This window comes from Suncus etruscus, chromosome 7 (genome assembly GCF_024139225.1).
Source record: "Suncus etruscus isolate mSunEtr1 chromosome 7, mSunEtr1.pri.cur, whole genome shotgun sequence".
NCBI lineage: Eukaryota > Metazoa > Chordata > Mammalia > Eulipotyphla > Soricidae > Suncus > Suncus etruscus.
In genome coordinates, this window is record NC_064854.1 from 70,632,656 (window position 1) to 70,653,973 (window position 21,318).

Sequence of the window (21,318 nt, forward strand, 5' to 3'; positions counted from 1 at the left end):
CTAATTAGAATGCATAGGGCTTAAGATGCTGATAAATTATATATTTAAGGAAAAACTAACACGATTATTTGGTAACATGTGTGATTAATTCTATTCATTTTAAAATTTTAATAATAAGATGTTATCAAATAAATTACATAAAGTTCATCTCATAAAAACATTAAAATTATTAAATCATGTTTGATCAAATTATAGATAAAAAATATTATAAGATGTATAGTTCAAAATTTGGTCATGGAGCAAGGAAAGCCTCTTTAAGGAGTAGTGTTGGAAAACCTGTCAACTACATGCAAAAAAATGAGCTTATATCTCTGTCTAATGCCATGCACAAAAGGTAATTAAAAAGTGAATTAAGGACCCTGATATCAGACCTGAATCTATAATTTACATAGAGGAAAACACAGGCAAAACATTGAAGCTAAAGATATTTTCAAGTATTGATCAAATAAGTGGAAGCAAAGATAAGTAAATGGGGCCACATTAAACTAAGAAGCTTCTGCGCCTCAAAGGTGCAGGATACAAAATGACCAGAATACAAAATCTGCCCGTGGAATGGGAGAGATTATTTAGTCAACAAATATATAAGGTACTTGTAGAATGTAACAAGAATAAAATATCCAACCTTATCAAAAATGGGGTGAAGAGATGAACAGAAACTTCCTCAAATAAAAAAATATGAATGACAAGAAAGCACATAAAGTTGCTCCACAATATTAATCATCAGGGAGATGCAAATCAAAACACATAGGAGATACCATCACAGAGATTGGCATACATCACAAAGAACAAGAAAAACCAGTGCTGGCACAGATATAAAGAAAGGGACGTTGGGCCCGGAGAGATAGCACAGCCGCGTTTGCCTTGCAAGCAGCCAATCCAGGACCAAAGGTGGTTGGTTCGAATCCCGGTGTCCCATATGGTCCCCCGTACCTGCCAGGAGCTATTTCTGAGCAGATAGCCAGGAGTAACCCCTGAGCACTGCCGGGTGTGACCCAAAACCAAAAAAAAAAAAAAAAAAAAAGAAAGGGACCTTAATTCACTGGTGCACCAGAGAATGTGGTTCAGTCTTTTTGGAAAACAATACAAACACTTTTTCCTCAAAAAAAAGAAAAAAGAAATTGAGCTTCCATTAGACTCAGCAATAAGCACTCTTGGGAATATAACTTAGGGGCCCAAAGCACAGTGCAGGAAAGGAATCTACACTCCTATGTTTATTGCAGCACTACTATCAAGAGCCTGAACTTAGAAACAACACAAGTGCCTGAGAATAGCTGAGTGGATTAAAAAACAATGATATACCTACACAATAGAATACCAGGCAGCTATTAGAAACAGTGAAGTCATAAAATTTGCTTATATATAGACAGATATGGAGTGTAACATGTTGAGTAAAATGAGTCAGAGGAATAGGGACATAGAATGATTGTACTCATAGTACAATATTAAAAAAGAACATGGTAAAAGATTAATACCCAAACATAATAGAAACAAGGACTAGGAGGACGAGTCCATGGTAGGAAGCTTGCCACAAAGGGGTGGGGGATGAGGAAATTGCAGTTAGAACAGAAAAGGGACTACTGTGATAATGATAATTGGAAATGATTACTCTGGATAAGAACTTGGTTCTGATGAGGTTTCCAGAGGTGGCACCAGGTGGGGGACCTTCCTTTGCCTCCGCCCCTCTCCCTCATCACATCTGTGAGGTTCCAGAGGCAGCACCAGGTGGGGGAACTTCCCTTGCCTCTGCCCCTCTCCCTCATCGCATCTGTGAGGTTTCCAATTGGCACCAGGTGGGAGACTTCCCTTTGCCTCCGCCCCTCCCCCTGTCCGTCTGTGAGGTTTCCAGAGGTGGCACCATGTGGGGGACCTTCCTTTGCCTCCGCCCTTCCCCCCTGTCGTGGCTGTGAGGTTTCCTGGGGCGGCATTGGACAGGGGACTTTTCACTGCCTCCGCCCAGCCCCCGGCCATATCTCCGAGGTCTCTAGCGCCCCCAGCTGGGATGGGCTAGGTACCATAGACAAGAGGGTTTTCTGACAGAGGACTGAAGAAGGCGGAGCTCTGCTGACTTCCAGATAGGGGAGGAGGGCAAAGGGCCAGGCTCAACAGCGCCCCCCACTATTGTGGCCAGGAGCGGTACTGCAATGGCTGGCAGCAAGAGGGGGGAACACTAACCAGGCTCCCACTAGAGGACACGCTAGAGGCCAAACCTCAGCCAGCCCACCCAACAGTTCCACCTAGAGCTGCAATCCAGAGAAGGGACCCAGCCCCACATGTTAGGAAGCAAAAGCAGGTCGAAATCAGAAGGCACTGCTCTCCAAGCCACACCAATAAAATGCATAAAAACATGGGTAAACTGAGGAGGACCCTAACAGCTGGAGATACAGAGAGAACTCCTATGAAGTTCCCAAGTCCACCAAAATGCACAGATCCAAGAGATGAAGATTTAAAAACAGCCATGAGAAAGGAAATGCAAGCCATGGTACAGGAAATGAGAGAATCGCTAGACACTGAGTACAAGAAATCCATGGAGGAACAAATTAGCCAAATTATGAGAGACTCCATACAAAAGCAATTAAAGAAATTAACAGACACTGTAAAAAGCCAGACGAGCAGAATCACAGAGATGGAGAAGCACATAGAAGTACTTGAAGGAAAACTGCAAACCAAAAATGACCAAGAAACCAACAAGGAATTAAGAGGCAAAGCAGTGGGAGGAAAAGTCCAGTACTTAATGAACAAAGACAAAAGAAATAATCTAAGAATTATAGGTATACCAGAAGGGGAGAAAACGGAAAGGGGAAGAACAAGTAGTTAGGGAAATAATAGCAGAAAACTTCCAACCCTTTGGAAAGAGGACTTCGTGCAAATTCAGGAACTGAAAAGAGTCCCTAATCAAATAGACCCTAATAAACCAACACCAAGACATATAATAATCCAAATGGCAAAAAAAAGCACAATACAAAAATTAAAGCAATAAGGGGAAAAAAGGAACCTCAAGTACAAAGGAAGGAACATAAGAATCAAACCAGATCTCTCATTTGAAACAATTCAAGCAAGAAGACAGTGGAATAAAATATTTAAATGACTGAATAAAAGAAATTTCCAGCCTAGGGTACAATACCCATATGGGATGGTAGCCTAAAAACATTCTCAAACAAAACCGAACTTGCAGTATTTGTGAAAACAAAACCGATCCTAAACGACCTACTCAGAGGTGAACTACACAATACAAACTCCTGATTGTAACATCAACCACCCTACACAACAACAGCACAACAGCCCTCTCTGTAAATAATCTCCCTAAATGTTAATGGACTAAACTCTCCTATTAAAAGACACATAGTAGAGAACTGGATTAAAAAACATAAACTGGACTTCTGCTGCCCGCAAGAAACACACCTACAAGTACAGGACAGGCATAGGCTTAGAATAAAAGGATGGAAATCGATCTTTCAAGCCAATGGAAAACATAAAAGAACAGGGACAGCCATTCTTATATAAGAACAGGGTTCTGAAAAAAGGTAAAGTGATATGCATGATACCCCTTCAGTAACAATATGCAAACTACAGTGCCTAAAATGAATAGGGCCTGGAGCAGTGGCGCAAGCAGTATGCTCTAGGCTAAGATGGACCATGGTTCAATCCCCCGGCATCCCATATGGTCCCAAAAGCCAGAGGCACTTTCTGAGTGCATAGCCAAAAGTAACCCCTGAGCATCAGTGAGTGTGGCTGAATAAAAAAAGAAAAGATGAGAAAAAGAAGGGTCTTCTATAAAGTCTGGCTGGGGGGCTGCAGGAAGAAAACTGGGGCATTGGTAGCAGAAGGGTAATCTGGTGAAGGGATAAATGGTGGAACATTGTATGACTGAAACTCAAGAATTAACACTTTGTAACTGCTTACCTCATGTTGACACAATTAAAATAAGTTAAGGGAATAAATTAAAATATTCCAAATTCTGGTTATTGCAAAGTGCTGCAATGAACATAGGAGTGCAGAGGGAATTTTTGTATTGTGCTTTTGTGTTCTTGGGTTATAACCTTAGGACTGGCATCGCTGGATCATAAGAAAGATCAATTTCCAGGTTGTAAGGAATATCCATATTGTTTTTCAGAAAGGCTAGAGTAGATGACATTCCCATCAGCAGAGAATAGAGTCCCTTTCTCCCTGTATTCACTCTAGTACTGGTTGTTCTTATTCTTTGCAATGTGTGTTATTCTCTGTAGTGTGCAATGACACCTCATTGACATTTTGGTTTACATCCCAGTGATTATTAGTGATGTGGAGTACTTTTCATGTGCCTTTTGGCCATCTGTATTTTTTCTTTAAGAAAATATTTGTTCATTTCTTATCCCCACTTGTTGATGGGGTTATATGTTTTATTCTTGTTAAGTTCTGCCAGTTATGTTCATCGCAATACTATTTACAATAGCCAGAATCTGGAAGCAACCCAGGAGCCTGACAACAGATTGTCACTAAAGAAACTGTGGTACATCTACATTAGAAAAAGAGAAATCATGAAATTTGCTTATACATGGATGGAGATGAGATTATTATGCTGAGTGAAATGAGTTAGGGGGAGAGGGATAAACATAGAATAATCTCACTCATCTGTGGTGTATACAGAAAAATAAAAGACAGTGTGGGAATGATAACCAGAGATAATAGAGATGAGGATTAGGAGAACCAGTCCATGGTAGGAAGCTTGTCACAAAGTGCAGAGAGTGCAGCTAGATTAGAGAAGGGTCTACTATTAAAGTGGTAGCTGGAACTGACCACTCTGGATAAGAACTGGTGATGAAAGAAGATAAAGTGACATGAATAGCACTTTTATTAACAGTAGTGCAAGCCACAGTGGAGAGAGAGAGAGGAGAAAGAAGAGAGAGAAGAGAGAAGAGAGAGTATAGAGAGAAATAAAATCATGCCCCAAGGGCAGGCAGGGGAGGGTAGATGTGAGGGAAGAGGGCATCTGGGAGGGTGAGAGGGAAACTGGGATAATTGGTGGCAGTAAATGTGCATTGTTGAAGGTTGTTGTACATTGTATGACTGTTACTCAATCATGTTCAACTTTATCTGTGGAAAAAAAGAGTATTGTGAGCAACCTTTTACCAATGGTGTTTAAATAAAAAATAAAAAATAATTCCACAAAACTTTGGATTGGAGTGATAGTACGAAGAATAAGGAGCTTGACTTGCATGCAGCTACCCAGGGTTTGATTCCCTGGCACACCAAGCATCCTGGGTTTGATCTCTGGCTCTCCAAGTACCACCAAGAAATGTCCCTGAATTTAGAGCCAGGATTAAGCCCTGAGCACTGCCAGGTGTAACACCAACATGTAATTTATATACACATATTTTGTAAAATGTGGGAATGATAAAGATTATAAAGCCTTATATTAAACACCAAAATCTCAGCGTTCATTTGTTCCTATCCCTAGGACACTTCCAAATGTGCCTTCTATATCCCCTATACTCTTGGTATCTCTAGTTGCCATGGTTGGTAACTCTGGATCTATTGGTAGTCTAAAGATTTGTTTTCACTGATCACTATTTATTTATTTGCTTAGTTTCTTTATATCACACATATTTCTGAACTATTACAGTATTTATCTTTCTCTTTTGAATTTAATTTAGCATAATAATCTCCACTTATATTGATGTAACAAAAAACAAGATTTTTCTCTTTTATAGCTGAGTAGAATTCCATTGCATATGTATATGATACAATTTCTTAACATTTTCACCTGCTTTTGGGCTATTTCCATATTGAATATGGGCAAGCACATTTTTTATTTTATTATTTTTGTGTTTAGGGGAATAGGCACTAAGAAGTGGAATTACTGGATTATATGGCAGTTCAAATTTTGTCTTTCAAATTGTGTTCAGGAGGCCTGGTTATCTCAATGGCAACTTTCAACCAATCCAATTGGTATTTCAATACAGAACCTAAGAATGTGGCGCTGCTCCTATAATCCCATGAAAATCTCATGGTATCATAAATTACATGAACTAGCATGTTCATGTTTGAAGGTCTTCAGAATTGTGATAATTGGAGAAACATGTCATACAGGGGCCTAAACCTGGGTCAGAACCACTGTACTATCTCTTATCCTTAATTTTAATTTTTTGACATATATCATATATTTTTGTCACATATATCATATATTTTGATTGGATATATATCCATATATCACATGTATCAATCCCAAATATCACACATATTTTAAATAATATCTTTATTTAAACACCATGATTGCAAGCATAATTGTAGTTGGGTTTCAGTCATAAAAAGAACACAGCGCTTCACCAGTGCAACATTCCCTCTACCAATATCCTCTATCTCCGTCCTAACCTGCCATACCACGTTTTTTTATGACCCATATATGAGTGAACTCTTTTTTTCTTGTCCTAACTTGACTAGTGGAACACCCTCTGGATCTGTCCACACAGTGACACTTGCATGCTTTCATGTTTTTCTTTCTTTCTTTTTTTCTTTTCTTTTTTTTTTTTTTTTTTTTTTGTATTTTGGCCACATCCAGAAGTGTTCAGGGCTTTCTCTTGGTTCTGTACTCAGAAATCGTCTCTGGCAGGCTTGGGGGACCCTAGGGGATATGGGAGATTGAACCTGGGTTGGCTGTGTGCAGGACAAAGGCCTTATTCGCTGCATTATCACTTCAGCCCTTACTTTCATAGTTTCTTACGGCTGGAATAAGTTCTTTTGTGAAGACACACAGCAGCTTCTTTTCTTTTTCTTTAGATTTGCTGTTTTTTACAGTTGTTTTATTAGATGTAAGCATGCATAAGTATAACACATATTTTATACATACAGATATACACAAATTCATACAAGTTGTGAAAATATTAGAGAATGAACACGAGATCATTTGAGATCAAATCTAGGCATTAACATCTGTAAGTCATCTGCTCTACAAATTGAACCACACCCCTAACCTCCTTCTCTTTTCTTATCTTCTTTTTTTCTTTTCGTTTTCTTCTTCTTCTTCTTCTTACTTTTTCTTCTTCCTTCTTCCCCTTTTCTTCTTACTCTTCCCCTTTTACCTCTTCTTTTTCCTCCCCTTTCTCTTCTTACTCTTCCTCCAACTCCTCTTGTTATTATTTTCTTTCTGGGTCTCTGGAACTCCAATGATTCTGATGTTGTTTCTGCTGAGTTTATCAAAGACTTCTATTTTCATCTTTTTACATTTTTTGAGTAGTTTATCCATTGTCTGATCATTTGCTTTAAGGTTCTTTTCCAATCTCTTCTGCTGTATGGAGTTGTTCTGCATCCCATACTCTGGCTCACTGACCCTGTTCTCAGCTGCTGTTACTTCATTGGAAAGGCTTTTCATTGAGGTTTTCATTTCATCTACTGAGCTTTTCAGACCTATTATTTCTATACGAAGTTTTCTAATTTCTATCTTCATTTCCTCTTGATTATTATTTGTATTCCATCCAACTTGATCTATGCTTTCTTTAAGCTCTGTGAACACCTTCCATATTTCTTCTCTAAACAACTTATCTGAGACGGTACCTAGCTGGGTGCTACTTTTTCTGGTCATCATAGCTGCCATCTTCATTCTCTATACCTAGGGGTTGTCATGCATTGTTTCCTCATTGCCATGCTTGTAGTATGGTTTTTACTATATGCTGTGGTGGGTTCATGGGTTAGAAGATGCGCATGGCCACGGAGCAAAGCAGAGTAATCACGCTCCTCTGGCTCCACTTTTATTGGGTTGGGCCCTGAAGAGATTATGTTTGCTGGAGTCTTCTTGGCTGCCTCATGCAGAAAAACAGGCAAGGAACAAGGCAGTCCTTTATAATGGCTCTCTTGTGCCCCAAAACATGGCAGAAATCAGCACCTATCTTTTTTGGGTGGGGACAGTTTACCTTGTGTTGGGCTCTGAAGAGATTACGTTCGCTGGCATCTTCTTGGCTGCCTCACACAGAAAAGCAGCTCTCCATATTTTTTTTCAAAAGAAGTTGAACTAATTAAAATCTTACTAGTAGTGAATCTCAATTCACTTAGTACTCAATTTAATCATTTTTATTTTCATCTCAGTCTTATAATCACTGGCTATTTCCATATTTTCTAAATGATGTGAAATTGTATCTCATTATAATTTTTAGTTCACTAATAATTAGCAACATCAAATAGTTTTTATATGTCTATTGGCTATGCTGTATTAGAAGAAATTTCTGTTCAGCAGCTCTCCTCATTTTGTTTTTTCTGCTTTTTTTTCTTTTATAGGGGGAGCATACTTGTTGTGTTTAAGGCTTACCTCTGGCTCTTTTTAAGGATTACTTTTTGTTGGACTTGGGAGACCATATGTATTGCTGGGGATCAAATTTAGGTTAGCTGCATGTAATACAAACACCTTACTTTACCCCTTCAGCCCCTCTTCTCTCCCTACTTTTTGAGTTTTTTGTTACTTTTGAATTATTTTTATTGTTGAGTTTTAAAGTGCTTCATATAGTTTGTTTATTATTTATTTGTCTGATGTATGTCATGCAAATATGGAAATTTACATTTCATACATATTTCAAATATTAGGTGAAGCAATATGCAGTAAAGTTACTGCATATTTATTTCTCAGAATACTGTAAGACCAAGTTCTTAACATCATGGGATCAGGAATCACACTTCTGTAGACCTATTGTGACCTACACATTACTTCAGGTGATCTATATGTTACTTAAGTTTTTTGTAATTGATATTATCTAAAGAAATGTTGGGAAAATCTCCTTTATTATACTTAGGTTTCTTTTGTTATTGTTTTTAGCCACAGCCGGTGGTGCTCAGGGGTTATTCCTGGCTCTGCATTCAGAAATTGCTTTTGGCAGGTTCAGGACCCATTTGGGATGCCGGGGATTGAACCGGGTCTGTCCCAGGTGTGCTACATGCAAGGCAAACTCCCTACCTCCGAACTATCACTCCGGCCCCTATCATACTTAGATTTCTTATGTAATAAAATTACTGGGTAAGTTTATGTATGCTTATGTTAAATAGACTACATATATTCTTTTCTCAAGATATCAAGATACACTCCTCACTTACAGTTCTGTGTAAAGATGGGTGTGTGTTTGCACACATATATCATTATTGGATCTTTTACCCCCAACATCTCCATTAAGTTGTTTGTGAGTTTAAGTGGAAAGGGAACAAACACAGTTACTTGTGAATGACACCTCTATATATCTAGTATTATAGAAGCTATATAAAAATTTTTTTATCTAGAAATAATTACATGTCCATAAAATTATATATGTACATGTATAATATGTGTGTATATATGTATTATTTTTTTTGCTAGTTTTAGTATCAATACGAAACAATATAAAGATGCTTAGTGAGTCTTTAGATAGTCTAATTTATAAGCTTAGGGCTCATTAACTTTTGATGACTACATTAAACTTTAAAATAATCCTCGCATCATAAATTAAAAAAAATCATTCTCAGCAGTCTTTCTCTGAACACGCTGAAATTTTGTAGTAAGAGTAATAGTTACTATGGATGCATAAAGGGCAATAAGATAATTTTAGAACATGAAGAGTTATTAAAGAAGACACATTCATATTAAAGAGTAGGATAGTCAATTTAGCATATAGTGCTAAATTAAAATACAAATTAAAATTTATCGCATAGATATTCAAGGATCATTAGAACCTTGTGATTTCCCTTCTTTGTGTTCTTATTTTGAAAATCTTACCTCATATTTTACTAAAAGTATTTATTTTTTTATTGGTATAGTTTGGCTGACAATAATTTTCCTAAGTGATCTATCATTATCTTAAAATATTGTAAAATTCTGCCTTCAAGTATGAATTCACTCGATGAGAGTGAATTATTGGGATATACTAGTTACTGCCAGATGCAAAAATGTACAGGAAAATCTAAGTTTCCAAAGAACAATAACAAACTGGCAACTTCTCTTTTTATGTTCCAAAAAAGATTAAAGAAATATATAATTAAAAGGCCACAAAGATACAGGGTGTCTTCCTAAAACTTTCACTTAAAGGATCACAACCTCTTGGGATTTTGTTGATTTAGATAATTTGTATTAAAATAGGTTAATTTATTGACCAATTGAAGTGCATATTTTCTTGGTTCAAATTTTATTTATTTGAATACGTCAAACAATAATTTCAGGTGTTATCTGAGACCAAGAAGAAGACAAATGGTATCACTATCTTCTATCTTTTAAAAGAGAAAATCTGCACTATACATCCCTTACAAATGCTTATATGAGTGACATATCTTTAAGTTAAATCACAGATATGTCAATTAACTACTATAGGTTTATTGGTGTAATTCATGTGATATGAAGAAATCGAAAGAATCTTCTTTTGAACTTTCTAAAATTCTCCTAAAATAAGACATACAAAAATCGATATATAGCATGAAAGAAACAAAATATTAAAAAGAGCACATCAAAATTGTGAAGAAATAATAATAATATTTCACCAAGTGAAGCCCTTGTAAAATCAATAAAAATTAGTTATTGTTAATTTAATTTACAGACGTTTATAATATGAATTCAGGTTATTTCCCCATTTTTTTTTTTACTTCCTTGCCAAATGTCTCTATAGCCTACCTCTTGAATTTAGGCAGTTAAAAATTTTAGAATCTACAAATCAGATACTATGTTAATACTTCAGTGAACTTTTCTGTGGAACATGAGAAACAAAATTTTAAAAACTGACTTATTTTGAAAATAAAATAAACTGGTTTATAGATAAAATCATTAATTGGTTTATGAATAAAAATGAAAGTTTTTTCTCTGTACTTAAATTTTACCTTGCATCAAAAAGTCATTTTTCTAGATTAGAAACAATATTAATGAAAAACAATAACACATGATGATAATTTGTAATATGAAATATAACTCATATTCCCCAAACAGTTACCATTATACTGTTATGATATTCTGCACTAACATCAAGGTTAATATATGCCAGATGGCTTACTTACTTTCATTAAGGAATTATTAGTAACAAAACTGTTTAAACCAACATCAATTCATCATTTTAATTGGTTTTTCTAAGAGTCAATGTGAATTATGCAGGAAAAGAATGAAACTAGTATTGCCATGGTTAAGAGTCATAAAATTATGCCATCGTCTCAAAAGTGCATTTGACTTTGAATCTTAGTGCAGGAATAGGTAGGAGGCTGATCCAAATAGATGCATCTAAAATTTTTTTGCCCATGCTTGGAAAGTTGACCAGTCAAGGTCATTGAAATTAAAGCACCTTACAAACATGTTCTGGAGGAAGTTCTGCTAAATTCTGAAGCTACACTAGGCTGGTTGTTCAATCATACCTTTAAGTCTATAAACTAGTTTTGGATTATTTTCAGTAAATCTCTTCTTCTAGCTTTAATTTTGAGAGAGACGAAATAGTTATTTGCTATATAAAAACAGAAAAAAACAGTAATTCATATGTAATTTGGCTTTACTTTCTTGTCCCTCAACTCCTAATAAAAATCAACATATTACAATTTCACTTACATTAATATTTTAAAGAACTATGTAGTTAATTAAAGATCTATATAGAAATATATATTCTTCATATTAGACTAAACCAGATTTCTAGAAAAACTGATGGGCTTTTTCTTTCTAGGCATGTAAAGAGAATCAATAATAGAACGGTATTAACAGAGAATTTGTACCTCATCGCCTTTTGCTCCTGGTATTCCAGAGTAGCCCCGTTCTCCTTTGCTTCCCTAAAAAGATAATAAATTCAGTGAATGCAATTATTTTGTAATGTTTAGAAATAATAAAAATATTCAAGAAAATTTCAAAAGAACAAAGGATATTGTATATATACACATGATATCACAAGTGGCTTTCATACCACTTTTCTGAAGTATTTTTTTGGGAATATTTACAGTTAAAATGCTTTTTTTTTTTTTGAGCCAGAAAAAATTACAAGTGTGAAGTGCTTGCTTTGTATAATTTTAAACCTGGGACCACAGATGTCCCTCCACCCCCTAGCACTACCATGAGAGATACCTGGGCAAACATCCAGGAGTAGCTCCTCAATATTGCTGAGTGTGACCTCAAACCTACTCCAATAAAATTTTTTCTTTATCACATTGAATTAAAAAGTCCATTGAGGAGATATTTTCTTACCTTTGGTCCTTCTTTGCCAGGGATTCCTGGAGGGCCCCGTGGCCCTATATCACCCTACAGAACAGAGCAACAACAAAACTTAATAGAAGGCAAGGCACCATGTATAATCTGTAGAATCATCAATACTCAGCCTATTTTCTTACCTTCTGGGCTATAGAATCATATTTTCCAGGCCCACCAGCACTTCCTTCTTCAATTTTTTGGCTTGTCAGCCCAGGAACACTGCATTGACAGTTGCTGCAGAAATTCTAATGAGTATAAAGACAAAAGTACTTGAGAAAGTTTTCAAAATAATTTATTTAAGTGAATTTTGATTTGATCATTGATTTGATTTTTTGTCCCCAATTAATGATAATGTGATTGGTATGTGCAAAGACTACCTTCATAAATTAAAATCATTGGTGAAATTAATAAATGTTATTTGTTTAAGATATGTTTATTTTCTGAAGTTTTTGATGCTATTTACATTGTAAAATTCAAGTAAATATAGAAAAGGTAATAAAATAACATAAATCAAGAGCAGTATATTTGAACAAGGAAGTGGTAATAAAGTCTGAGATAACTAGCAACATTACTTATATTTCATATAATAATACTGTATTAGAAAAGACAAAAAGAAGAGAGAATTGTATAGAAAAGAGTTTGCCTTTTGAGGGTAAAATTAGTTGAGAACTATCTTACAATTTACCCATATTTTATTTGCCATGAAAGCACTCTATGATAAATTATTACTTAACTTCTATGTCAAATCCAAGTGCAGATAGAATATCTAAGTGAAATTGCTTTTCCATTGTCTTCTTTATAACCTCTAGCTGAACAGGAAAAACTTGAATTTAAGTGGTTGAGTTCACAAGATAAAGTTCTTATCACACAGCTAAGAAAAAGTGTCTAAAAAGCCCTATAAAAGTTTATTTTTAAATAAATCATTATAATAAGAACATGATCAAGAAAGAAATAGAATAGGAACCACTGAGTTGTAGGAAATGATTTAATTTTAATGGTTGACAGATGATAGGGGAATATAAACTTCTATTCATCCATCTCTTTTTCTGAAGGAAAGAATCTTTAAATATAAAAAGAAAACTAAAACTTGCTCTTGCTGAGCAATTGGAAAGATGATGCACTTCAAATTAAGTATTTTGAACACAGAATATATGCACAAGTCATATTTCAAATATATGTTCTTTAGAAGATTAATTTTGTATTAAGTGATGAGTTAAAGTGTTCTCTTTATATTGGTCCTTTTAAAAACTGTGATATATTGAAGGGAACTTGTGAAATTATATTCCAAACTAATTTTTTTTTTTTTAGCACCAGAACCCTTCCATAGAACTATAGTGTTGATAAAGGAGTCAAAAGATGTATATAGTTGTAGAACTATCACTTTTTTTTTTTTTTTGTTTTTGGGTCACACCCAGAGGTGCTCAGGGGTTACTCCTGGCTGTCTGCTCAGAAATAGCTCCTGGCAGTCACGGGGGACCATATGGGACACCGGGATTCGAACCAACCACCTTTGGTTCTGGATCAGCTGCTTGCAAGGCAAACGCCGCTGTGCTATCTCTCCGGGCCCAGAACTATCACTTTTAATGACAGATGGGAGATGTATAAAGACATGCCTGTGAGAACCAAAATGTTTTCATATGTTAAAAAATATGAAGATGCATTATTTTATCAGTAGACATACTAATGTGACATATCAACATACAACAAAACATTTTTATCAGCTTTAAAACTTTATGTAACTGGAATTTTACAACATGCATGGTATAGATTAGTATATCATGCTTATATAAATAGTAACAATATATTATCATTATATTTGTGATACTGATCTATGTCACTGTATGCATTTGCTTCTTTAATTTTTTTTTATTTTAGGAACCATAGTTTACAAAAGTGCTTATCGTAGTGTTTCATGCATAACACATGCCAGTACCTCACCCTATACCAGAGTGGAGTGTCTGCTTTCTTCCACCACTGTCTCAGTGCTTCCATATGTTCCCAATCTTAATGATAAACTTCCACTGAAGACCAATTTTTGATTCTGCTTCCTTTGGCATTTTATATACCCTACTTTCTACATGTGAGAAAGGTCATTCTGCAGCTGTACTACTTCTTAATAACTTCAGGCATGATCAGCATGCCTGAAGAGCATCAGCATGATACTCTCCATTCACATAGCATCAATTTGCATGGATTTTACTTTCCTGATCCTATTTTCCAGCACATTGATTCTGTCTTGAGTCTTTAGAAAACTTGATAATATTACATTCTGTTTAAAAAATCTTTAGCTATAATAATGTTTTTATTTTATTTTTTATTTTTATAAAATAATATATTTATTCACCATAATTACAAACATGTTTGTAGTTGGGTTTCAGTCCTAAAAAGAACAACTCCTCTTCAATAGTGCAACATTCCCACCACCAATGCCCCACCTCTGTCCTATAGCAACCCAAATCTCTCAAATCCAAGTACACTACACTTAATTTCCCAAAATATATTGTGTTCAGTATCTAGAGTGTGCTAGATTCTAATCTATATGAAATAAACAGTGAAGACAATATTCATATTCTCATGGAAATGATCTTATGGTGAATTTTTCACTGGTATATATTTTACACACTAAATATGGCTTCATTTTCCCCATTATCTTCCCTTTCTTCTTTCTGCCTTTCTCCTTCATACCAGAAAAAGAAGACTTCTTCCTAATCTTTTGAAAATATCTCTGGGTATAAGGCAGATTGAAGATGAATTGAAGATAATGTCAAACTACACTCCCTTAAAAAGATATTTCTGTTGCTTTGCAAAACATCTTTTAATATTTTTTATGCATGTCTGGATATTTCCTCTTTACCCCAAATATCTTGAAGGTTGTCTACATGAGTACACATTGTAAGAAGAACATACAAAAGGAAAATAAAAAAAATATGCAGAAAAAGTGTGTTAAATTTTGTTGCAATCTCAGTGTATAAAGAGAATGTGTTTCTTGATGCAGCTTATTATTCTTAGTATATTATGAGTCTCACATTTGGTCTGAATTTTTGACTAACAATGTTAATTGATTTTTATTTATTTTTATATATCAAATCTTTATTTAACCACCATGATTACAAGCATGATTGTAGTTGGGTTTCAGTCATAAAGAGAATACCCCCCTTCACCAGTGCAACATTCCCACCACCAATAGAATGCCTGTCTCAATATAATAATGTTTTTAAAAGAACTGACATAGTTTCAAGACAAACATGAAATCCTTCAAATGAATTCTTCTATGGATTAACCACAAGTTAGCTCACTCTTTTAATGAGATTGTGAATTAGTCTTTTCCATAATATTGTAAGAATTTTTAAGAACCTTTAAAAGTCCAGTTTCCTTTACTTTATTATATATTAATCCTAAAGAAAATAAAGCCAACTTGAAATGACAGAAAATTCTATGAACTCAGAATGATTGCATTTTTGCGTTTCACTAAAAAGGTTGAAAAATGCATCCTACATGTTACTGTATTGAGTTGACATATGACTCAGTAATTGCATTCAGTAATTGCACAATTGGCATGAGGACCCAAAAACAATTCAAAAGACATTGGCATCGCAGCACTATTCACAATATCTAGTAATCTAGAAACAGCCCAAATGTCCAAGAACAGATGAGTGGATAAAGAAACTATGGTACTATGCACATTGGGATACTCCTCATTTTTTTTTTGGGTCGCACCCAGCAGTGCTCAGGGGTTACTCGGGGCTATACGCTCAGAAATCGCCCCTGGCTGGCTCTGGGACCATATGGGATGCAGAAATTCGAACCACGTCCTTCTGTATGCAAGGCTAACAGTCTACCACCATGCTATCTCTCTGGCCCCAATACTCCTCAATTTTAAGGACAGATGAATGTATGCAATTTGTTGATATGACTAGAATGTATTTGACCTGAATTAAATTTTTCATTAATGTTATACTTCCAAGCTGCTTAGTTGTGAACAATTTTACTGCACAAAACTCCAGTATATCCTCTATAGAATAAAGACAATTCATTCTAAACTCAAGATTAACATTAATATAAAATAATATAAGAAAAGCAACACATTTCCTGGCATGTAATTGTAAATCATAGTTATAAGATGACCATAAAACACCCCTAATATTCTTTTCTTACACAAAAATTAGCTTTGAAGGCATATAAGCTTCTCATGAATTTGTTTATAATAATATTTTTCTAAATATTCCAATACTATAAAAATATCTATAATAGCATTCTTGAGTCTTGAAAGTTAAATTCAATAGTATCAAGGAAAAACTCAAATATGTGGAGTGTATGTTTTGAACATGGTAGACAGATTGACTGCCATGGATGTCCTGCGTCTCAGCAATTCTCGTGGGTCATACCACTACACGATAGGAAAGCAGGAGCACGAGTGGCCGAATATGAAATATGAAATAAATAAAACCACATAGAGAATGTGGGGTCAACACGTTTCTGGCAGTTTAATTTTTTGAGCAGGGGAATTTATAGGGGGAAAATTAGCCACAGGTGAAGGATAATTGTAATCACAAAGCCTAGTATAACAATAACAATACCTAAGCTATGGGTGTGACTATAAAAATTCTAAGTTACCTATCCTAAGTTTCATCCCAGGATCAGTGTAAAGACCGAGACAACCAACCACAGAAGATGAATTAAAATGACACTAAGGAATAGAACTTCTAGAACCACAAAGAAAGACTTCGTCATAAGTCCCACTCCTGAACCTGTGCGATACTGAGATCTCTAGATATAGAGGTCTTGACTCATCACCCAGGACAGAGCAGAAGTTTTCCAAACACCACGACCACCGGTAGAGTAAATGAACCTGAACGGAGTCTATAGTTAATCCTGTGACAATATACCCCAAGGGTGGAGAAACCCCATAACGCTTAGGCCAAGTGAATTCCTTTTCAAATGACCCCAATATTTACTGTGCCAGTGCAGGAGGGGAAAAAAAAGGCAAAAAGCACAAAACATTTTTTATCTTTTATATATCTTTTATTCTTCATTTATTATTAATATTATTTTTATTTACCTATCTACTTTTTGTTGATTTCTTTGTTTTGGTGTGGTTATTGAAGTTGTTGTCCCCATTTATATTTATATTGGTTTTTGTTTGTTTGTTTTCCTTCTTTTATTTTCTTTCTTTAGGTGCTCCGCCATGTTTTTTAACTCAAGACCATGGCTTTTTTTGTGGTGCCTATCGTTATCACTGGAGTGCTCACTGGATATTTGACAAATTTTTTTGTACTGTGGGGGTGTTTCACCTTATTTTTCTCCTTCATATCTCAAACAGACGATGAGAGCCTCTAGAAGGATTCCGCCCATTTTCAGCATATTAGACTTTTACCCCAGTTTACTACTTTTCTCTTCTTCAAATAAAACAACATAACTTGAACTATGTAGTGCTTCCTCCCAGTTAGAGGGGGAAATAAGGGAGGCACCAAGACCAAGACTTCTAAGTAGTAAGCTAGGTACAGAGGGGACCACATATTCTCGCATCCCCGGGGCTGAGGGAGGAGGATATGGAAGGTAGGACGAACACGGAGGGGTAGGGAGGACAAATCGGTGATGGGAACCCCCCTGATCTTATGTAAATATGTACCCATAATACTATTGTCAACAATATGTAAACCACTACGATCAAAATAAAAATTATATTAAAAAATTCTAAGTTACAAGAGAGAAGGTCACAGCTCAAGGTAACTCTTAGCAAGCTTGCTTTAAATGCAAAATCAGGATTAGGAGAAAATAGGAAATATCTCCGAAACTTCGTCTTTCTATGTTGGACTCTATTGTTTTAGAAGAGGTTAAATGAAGGGAGGTACCAAATCCCCAGGAATGAGCTTCCCTATTTCTAAAGGAGGGTCAAAAGTCAAAATCTGTATTCTGATTACGCCCTTGATTATCATAAACTGCAGCTGCAAAGGACATATTTGAAAAGGAGAGAAAAATTGTCTTTGCTTTTAGGGCTGACTATATCCAGAAAAAGGGGTTCTCAAATAAACTTTGGTGCTGGAATTTCTGAGCCAAATTATTTGATAGAGGCTATTATTTTGCCTGATATATACAAAGGAGAGATAGTCAAATGCTGGCTGAAAATGTAATGACAAGAGTCTCTTTGGAAATTCCTCAACCATCCACGCAGGGGAAAAAGGCATCCACAGCGGGCCTTTTGAGTAACCCCAGGGGGTTAAATTAGTTCTACCCACCAGGAAAATCTGAGGATACATCTGGTGGGCTGAGCCCCCCTAAAAGCTTAGGCATGCCCTGGCAATTGACCATGGCAGTGCACGGTCTTCCAAATACTACTGGAGCCAACTCTCAGCACTAAGCACTAAGCAATACCCACCAAAGAAAAGCTCTCAAAAAATCAAATATTAGATAAAATTAATATTACTTCAACTCATTGTGCAGATCACTGGACCAAATATAAAACAAATCACACACAATCTAGCCTACATATGTGTGTATGCACAAATACTTTTTACCATTCATACAAAGCCAAGCAAAACACTAAGGTATGAGTTTTATGTAAAAGATAAATTTTATCTGAATTCAGTCAATATTAGCAAACCAAGACTATGTAAATTCATCAGTTTAGTGGTACTCTTATTATTCTTCTTGATCGATTTTATGAATAATATAAAGGATTAGAGAAAATATGGTAGCTAGACAAATTCCCTATGTGAAGGATAATTGGTAGAGATAATTTTAATTTAACAGACTAACAGGTGTTAGGCCAATTGTGAGCTTTGGAATTTTACAGCTCATTTTATAAAATCCCATGACATTCAAACAGCCTTGCAAGCAAGCTGTTTGTTGAGCAGCACTGGTTTCTATCCTGGGACTGGTCAGGGAATGGTCAGAGAGAAGGATAAGCTCTTGCAGTGGTGATCCAGGGTGGGTAAACACCATTAAGAAAAAAACTCTCTTCCAGAGGATATAATCATCTATCTAGTCAAGAATATTAATTGCATTATTCCTATCAGTCTTTATATCACATTCAGTATTAGAAGTAAGGGAAGGGTAGAGAGATTAGTATAAATGGCACAAAATAGATGAATATGTTTTTTTTAATCTATTTTAAATATGTTCTTATACTTAAAAACAAATTTGAACTAGCTATGAACTAGCTCAGTATGGCAAATATTTTTATTTTTTTCTGAAAATAAATGAACAAATAATTTATTGCATATAATGCATACCTTGAGTAAAGCACCAATATCTCCCATGAGAGGCAGTGCAATCTGCGGTTAAAGAAAAAAAACAAGACAAATACTGTATATATGCATCTACATAAAAATATAAAAAATACGAACACATAATACAATGTAAAGTTTTTCAAAATGTCAAACCAGTTGAGATGTGGCTTCAAAGGTCTCATTGTTAGAAAGGTAGCTTAACAATGGTTCATATGAAAATATTCATGAATGTCTGATGTTGATAGAATTCATAACTATTGTTCAGAAACACAATTCCACATGCAAACACATGTTATGTTACTTTTAATTCTCATTTGTATTTTACATTTTAATGACATGGAAAATTTAATGTCAAACTTAGTATATTATTGCTTTTAAATATTACACAAAGTTGTCATTTTTTTAAAAGAAAATCACTCCTCTGCCAAAAAATATGAAAATAATAGTATAAGATTCTACAAAGATTTTTTTTTTTTGATTTTTGGGTCACACCCAGCAGCACTCAAGGGTTACTTCTGGCTCTATGCTCAGAAATCGCCCCTGGAAGGCATGGGGGACCATATGGGATGCCGGGATTTGAACCACCATCCTTCTGCATGAAAGGCAAATGCCTTACCTCCATGCTATCTCTCCAGTCCCTACAAAGTTATTTTTTATTGATGTTTAAGAGTTTGATTACTTATACCTTGGGTAAAACAGGGCTCCTGCAGGTTTCTGACCTCATGCCTTAAAATATCCTTTGAGAGAGATGCTATGTACCCCAATAACATTTTACAAGATTCTGGATGCTACAAACAGCATTTATTCAGCAGTGGAAGTAAAGGTAAGCCAAACTATACCTTTACTTGAATTTAGAGAGGCACATAAGCCAGAGTGGGTGGTAGAAGAGTTTGTGAGGATAATTTGAACGAACAGGCTAAAATTTGGATTTTATAATATGAAACTCTATATGATTTCATGTACGATAGGCTTCTCAAATAATAACTGCTGATTGTGAAAGCAAGACTTAACCTAAAATAAAACCATTGAACACATATTTAGTCCTTAAATCCACTTTTAAGAGCCACTGGATTTAGTTTTTTAAATTTAAAATTTTCAGCATTTTCAGCATTATAGAATCAGTGGACATATATAGGTAACTTACCTGCAAGCTTTCATTTAGAAAAATGAAACCATTTAGTAACCAGTATTAGGAAAGAATAGAAATTGTGGCTATATATTTTAACTCAATTTTCCATGGGATTGAGACATTATATGCCATGACTCAACCTGGGGCAAAATTGTACAGCTGAATTATACCCTTAGGAAATAAGTATTCATCACGCACACAAAAATGCTGACACAGTTTGAATTTTTCACCCCCTCTCTACAAAATAATGGGGATAAACAAAATCACCAAGCATTCACTGAGCATTATAATTAGTTTGGACAGCAAAACTTGCTTGGTAGGCTATTTGGCTTCGGGGTGTATTAAAGATACATAAATCAGGCATAGTTTGTTGACATACCGGGTCACCTGGGGGGCCTGGCAGACCTGGCTTTCCATCTCTTCCTGGGGCTCCCTGAAAACAGAAGCATCACTGTAAAATCTCTGCACACTTGCACAGATATATGATTATCATGAGAGGGATGGAGGAACAGTAAAGATGTTCCTTACATTATTGCCTGGGGTCCCTGGAGCTCCTGGGAGACCAGGGAGACCTCGAGGACCCTGGAAAAAGGATAATTTTTTTTTACTTTTGAGATCAATGTATAAAACCAGTTCTTAAATGTACTTTTTAAAAAGTTAATTAAGATAATTTTTTCAAACTCAGTCTACAACAAGCTATACACAGAGAGGAGCAGTTACATTAGCAGTCTGGGGGGCAAATGAGGGAGATAGGGGATGCATGCTGGGAACAGAGATGGAAGAAGGACAACACTTGTGGTGGGAATGCCCCTGATTCATTGTTAATATGTACC

General features: G+C 35.5%; 1 protein-coding gene across 1 annotated transcript in view; it reads right to left on the minus strand.

Moving 5' to 3' along the window:
* The window catches only part of COL19A1 (collagen type XIX alpha 1 chain), a 433,347-nt gene that overhangs the window by 54,071 nt on the left and 357,958 nt on the right, over nucleotides 1-21,318 (minus strand). The window contains exons 29-34 of the mRNA XM_049777641.1: nucleotides 21,014-21,067; nucleotides 20,865-20,918; nucleotides 19,360-19,401; nucleotides 12,268-12,372; nucleotides 12,125-12,178; nucleotides 11,662-11,715 (exon numbers count right to left, since the gene is read on the minus strand). Of these exons, the coding sequence (XP_049633598.1) occupies nucleotides 11,662-11,715; nucleotides 12,125-12,178; nucleotides 12,268-12,372; nucleotides 19,360-19,401; nucleotides 20,865-20,918; nucleotides 21,014-21,067 (363 nt within the window). The remainder of the gene's footprint in view (nucleotides 1-11,661; nucleotides 11,716-12,124; nucleotides 12,179-12,267; nucleotides 12,373-19,359; nucleotides 19,402-20,864; nucleotides 20,919-21,013; nucleotides 21,068-21,318) is intronic.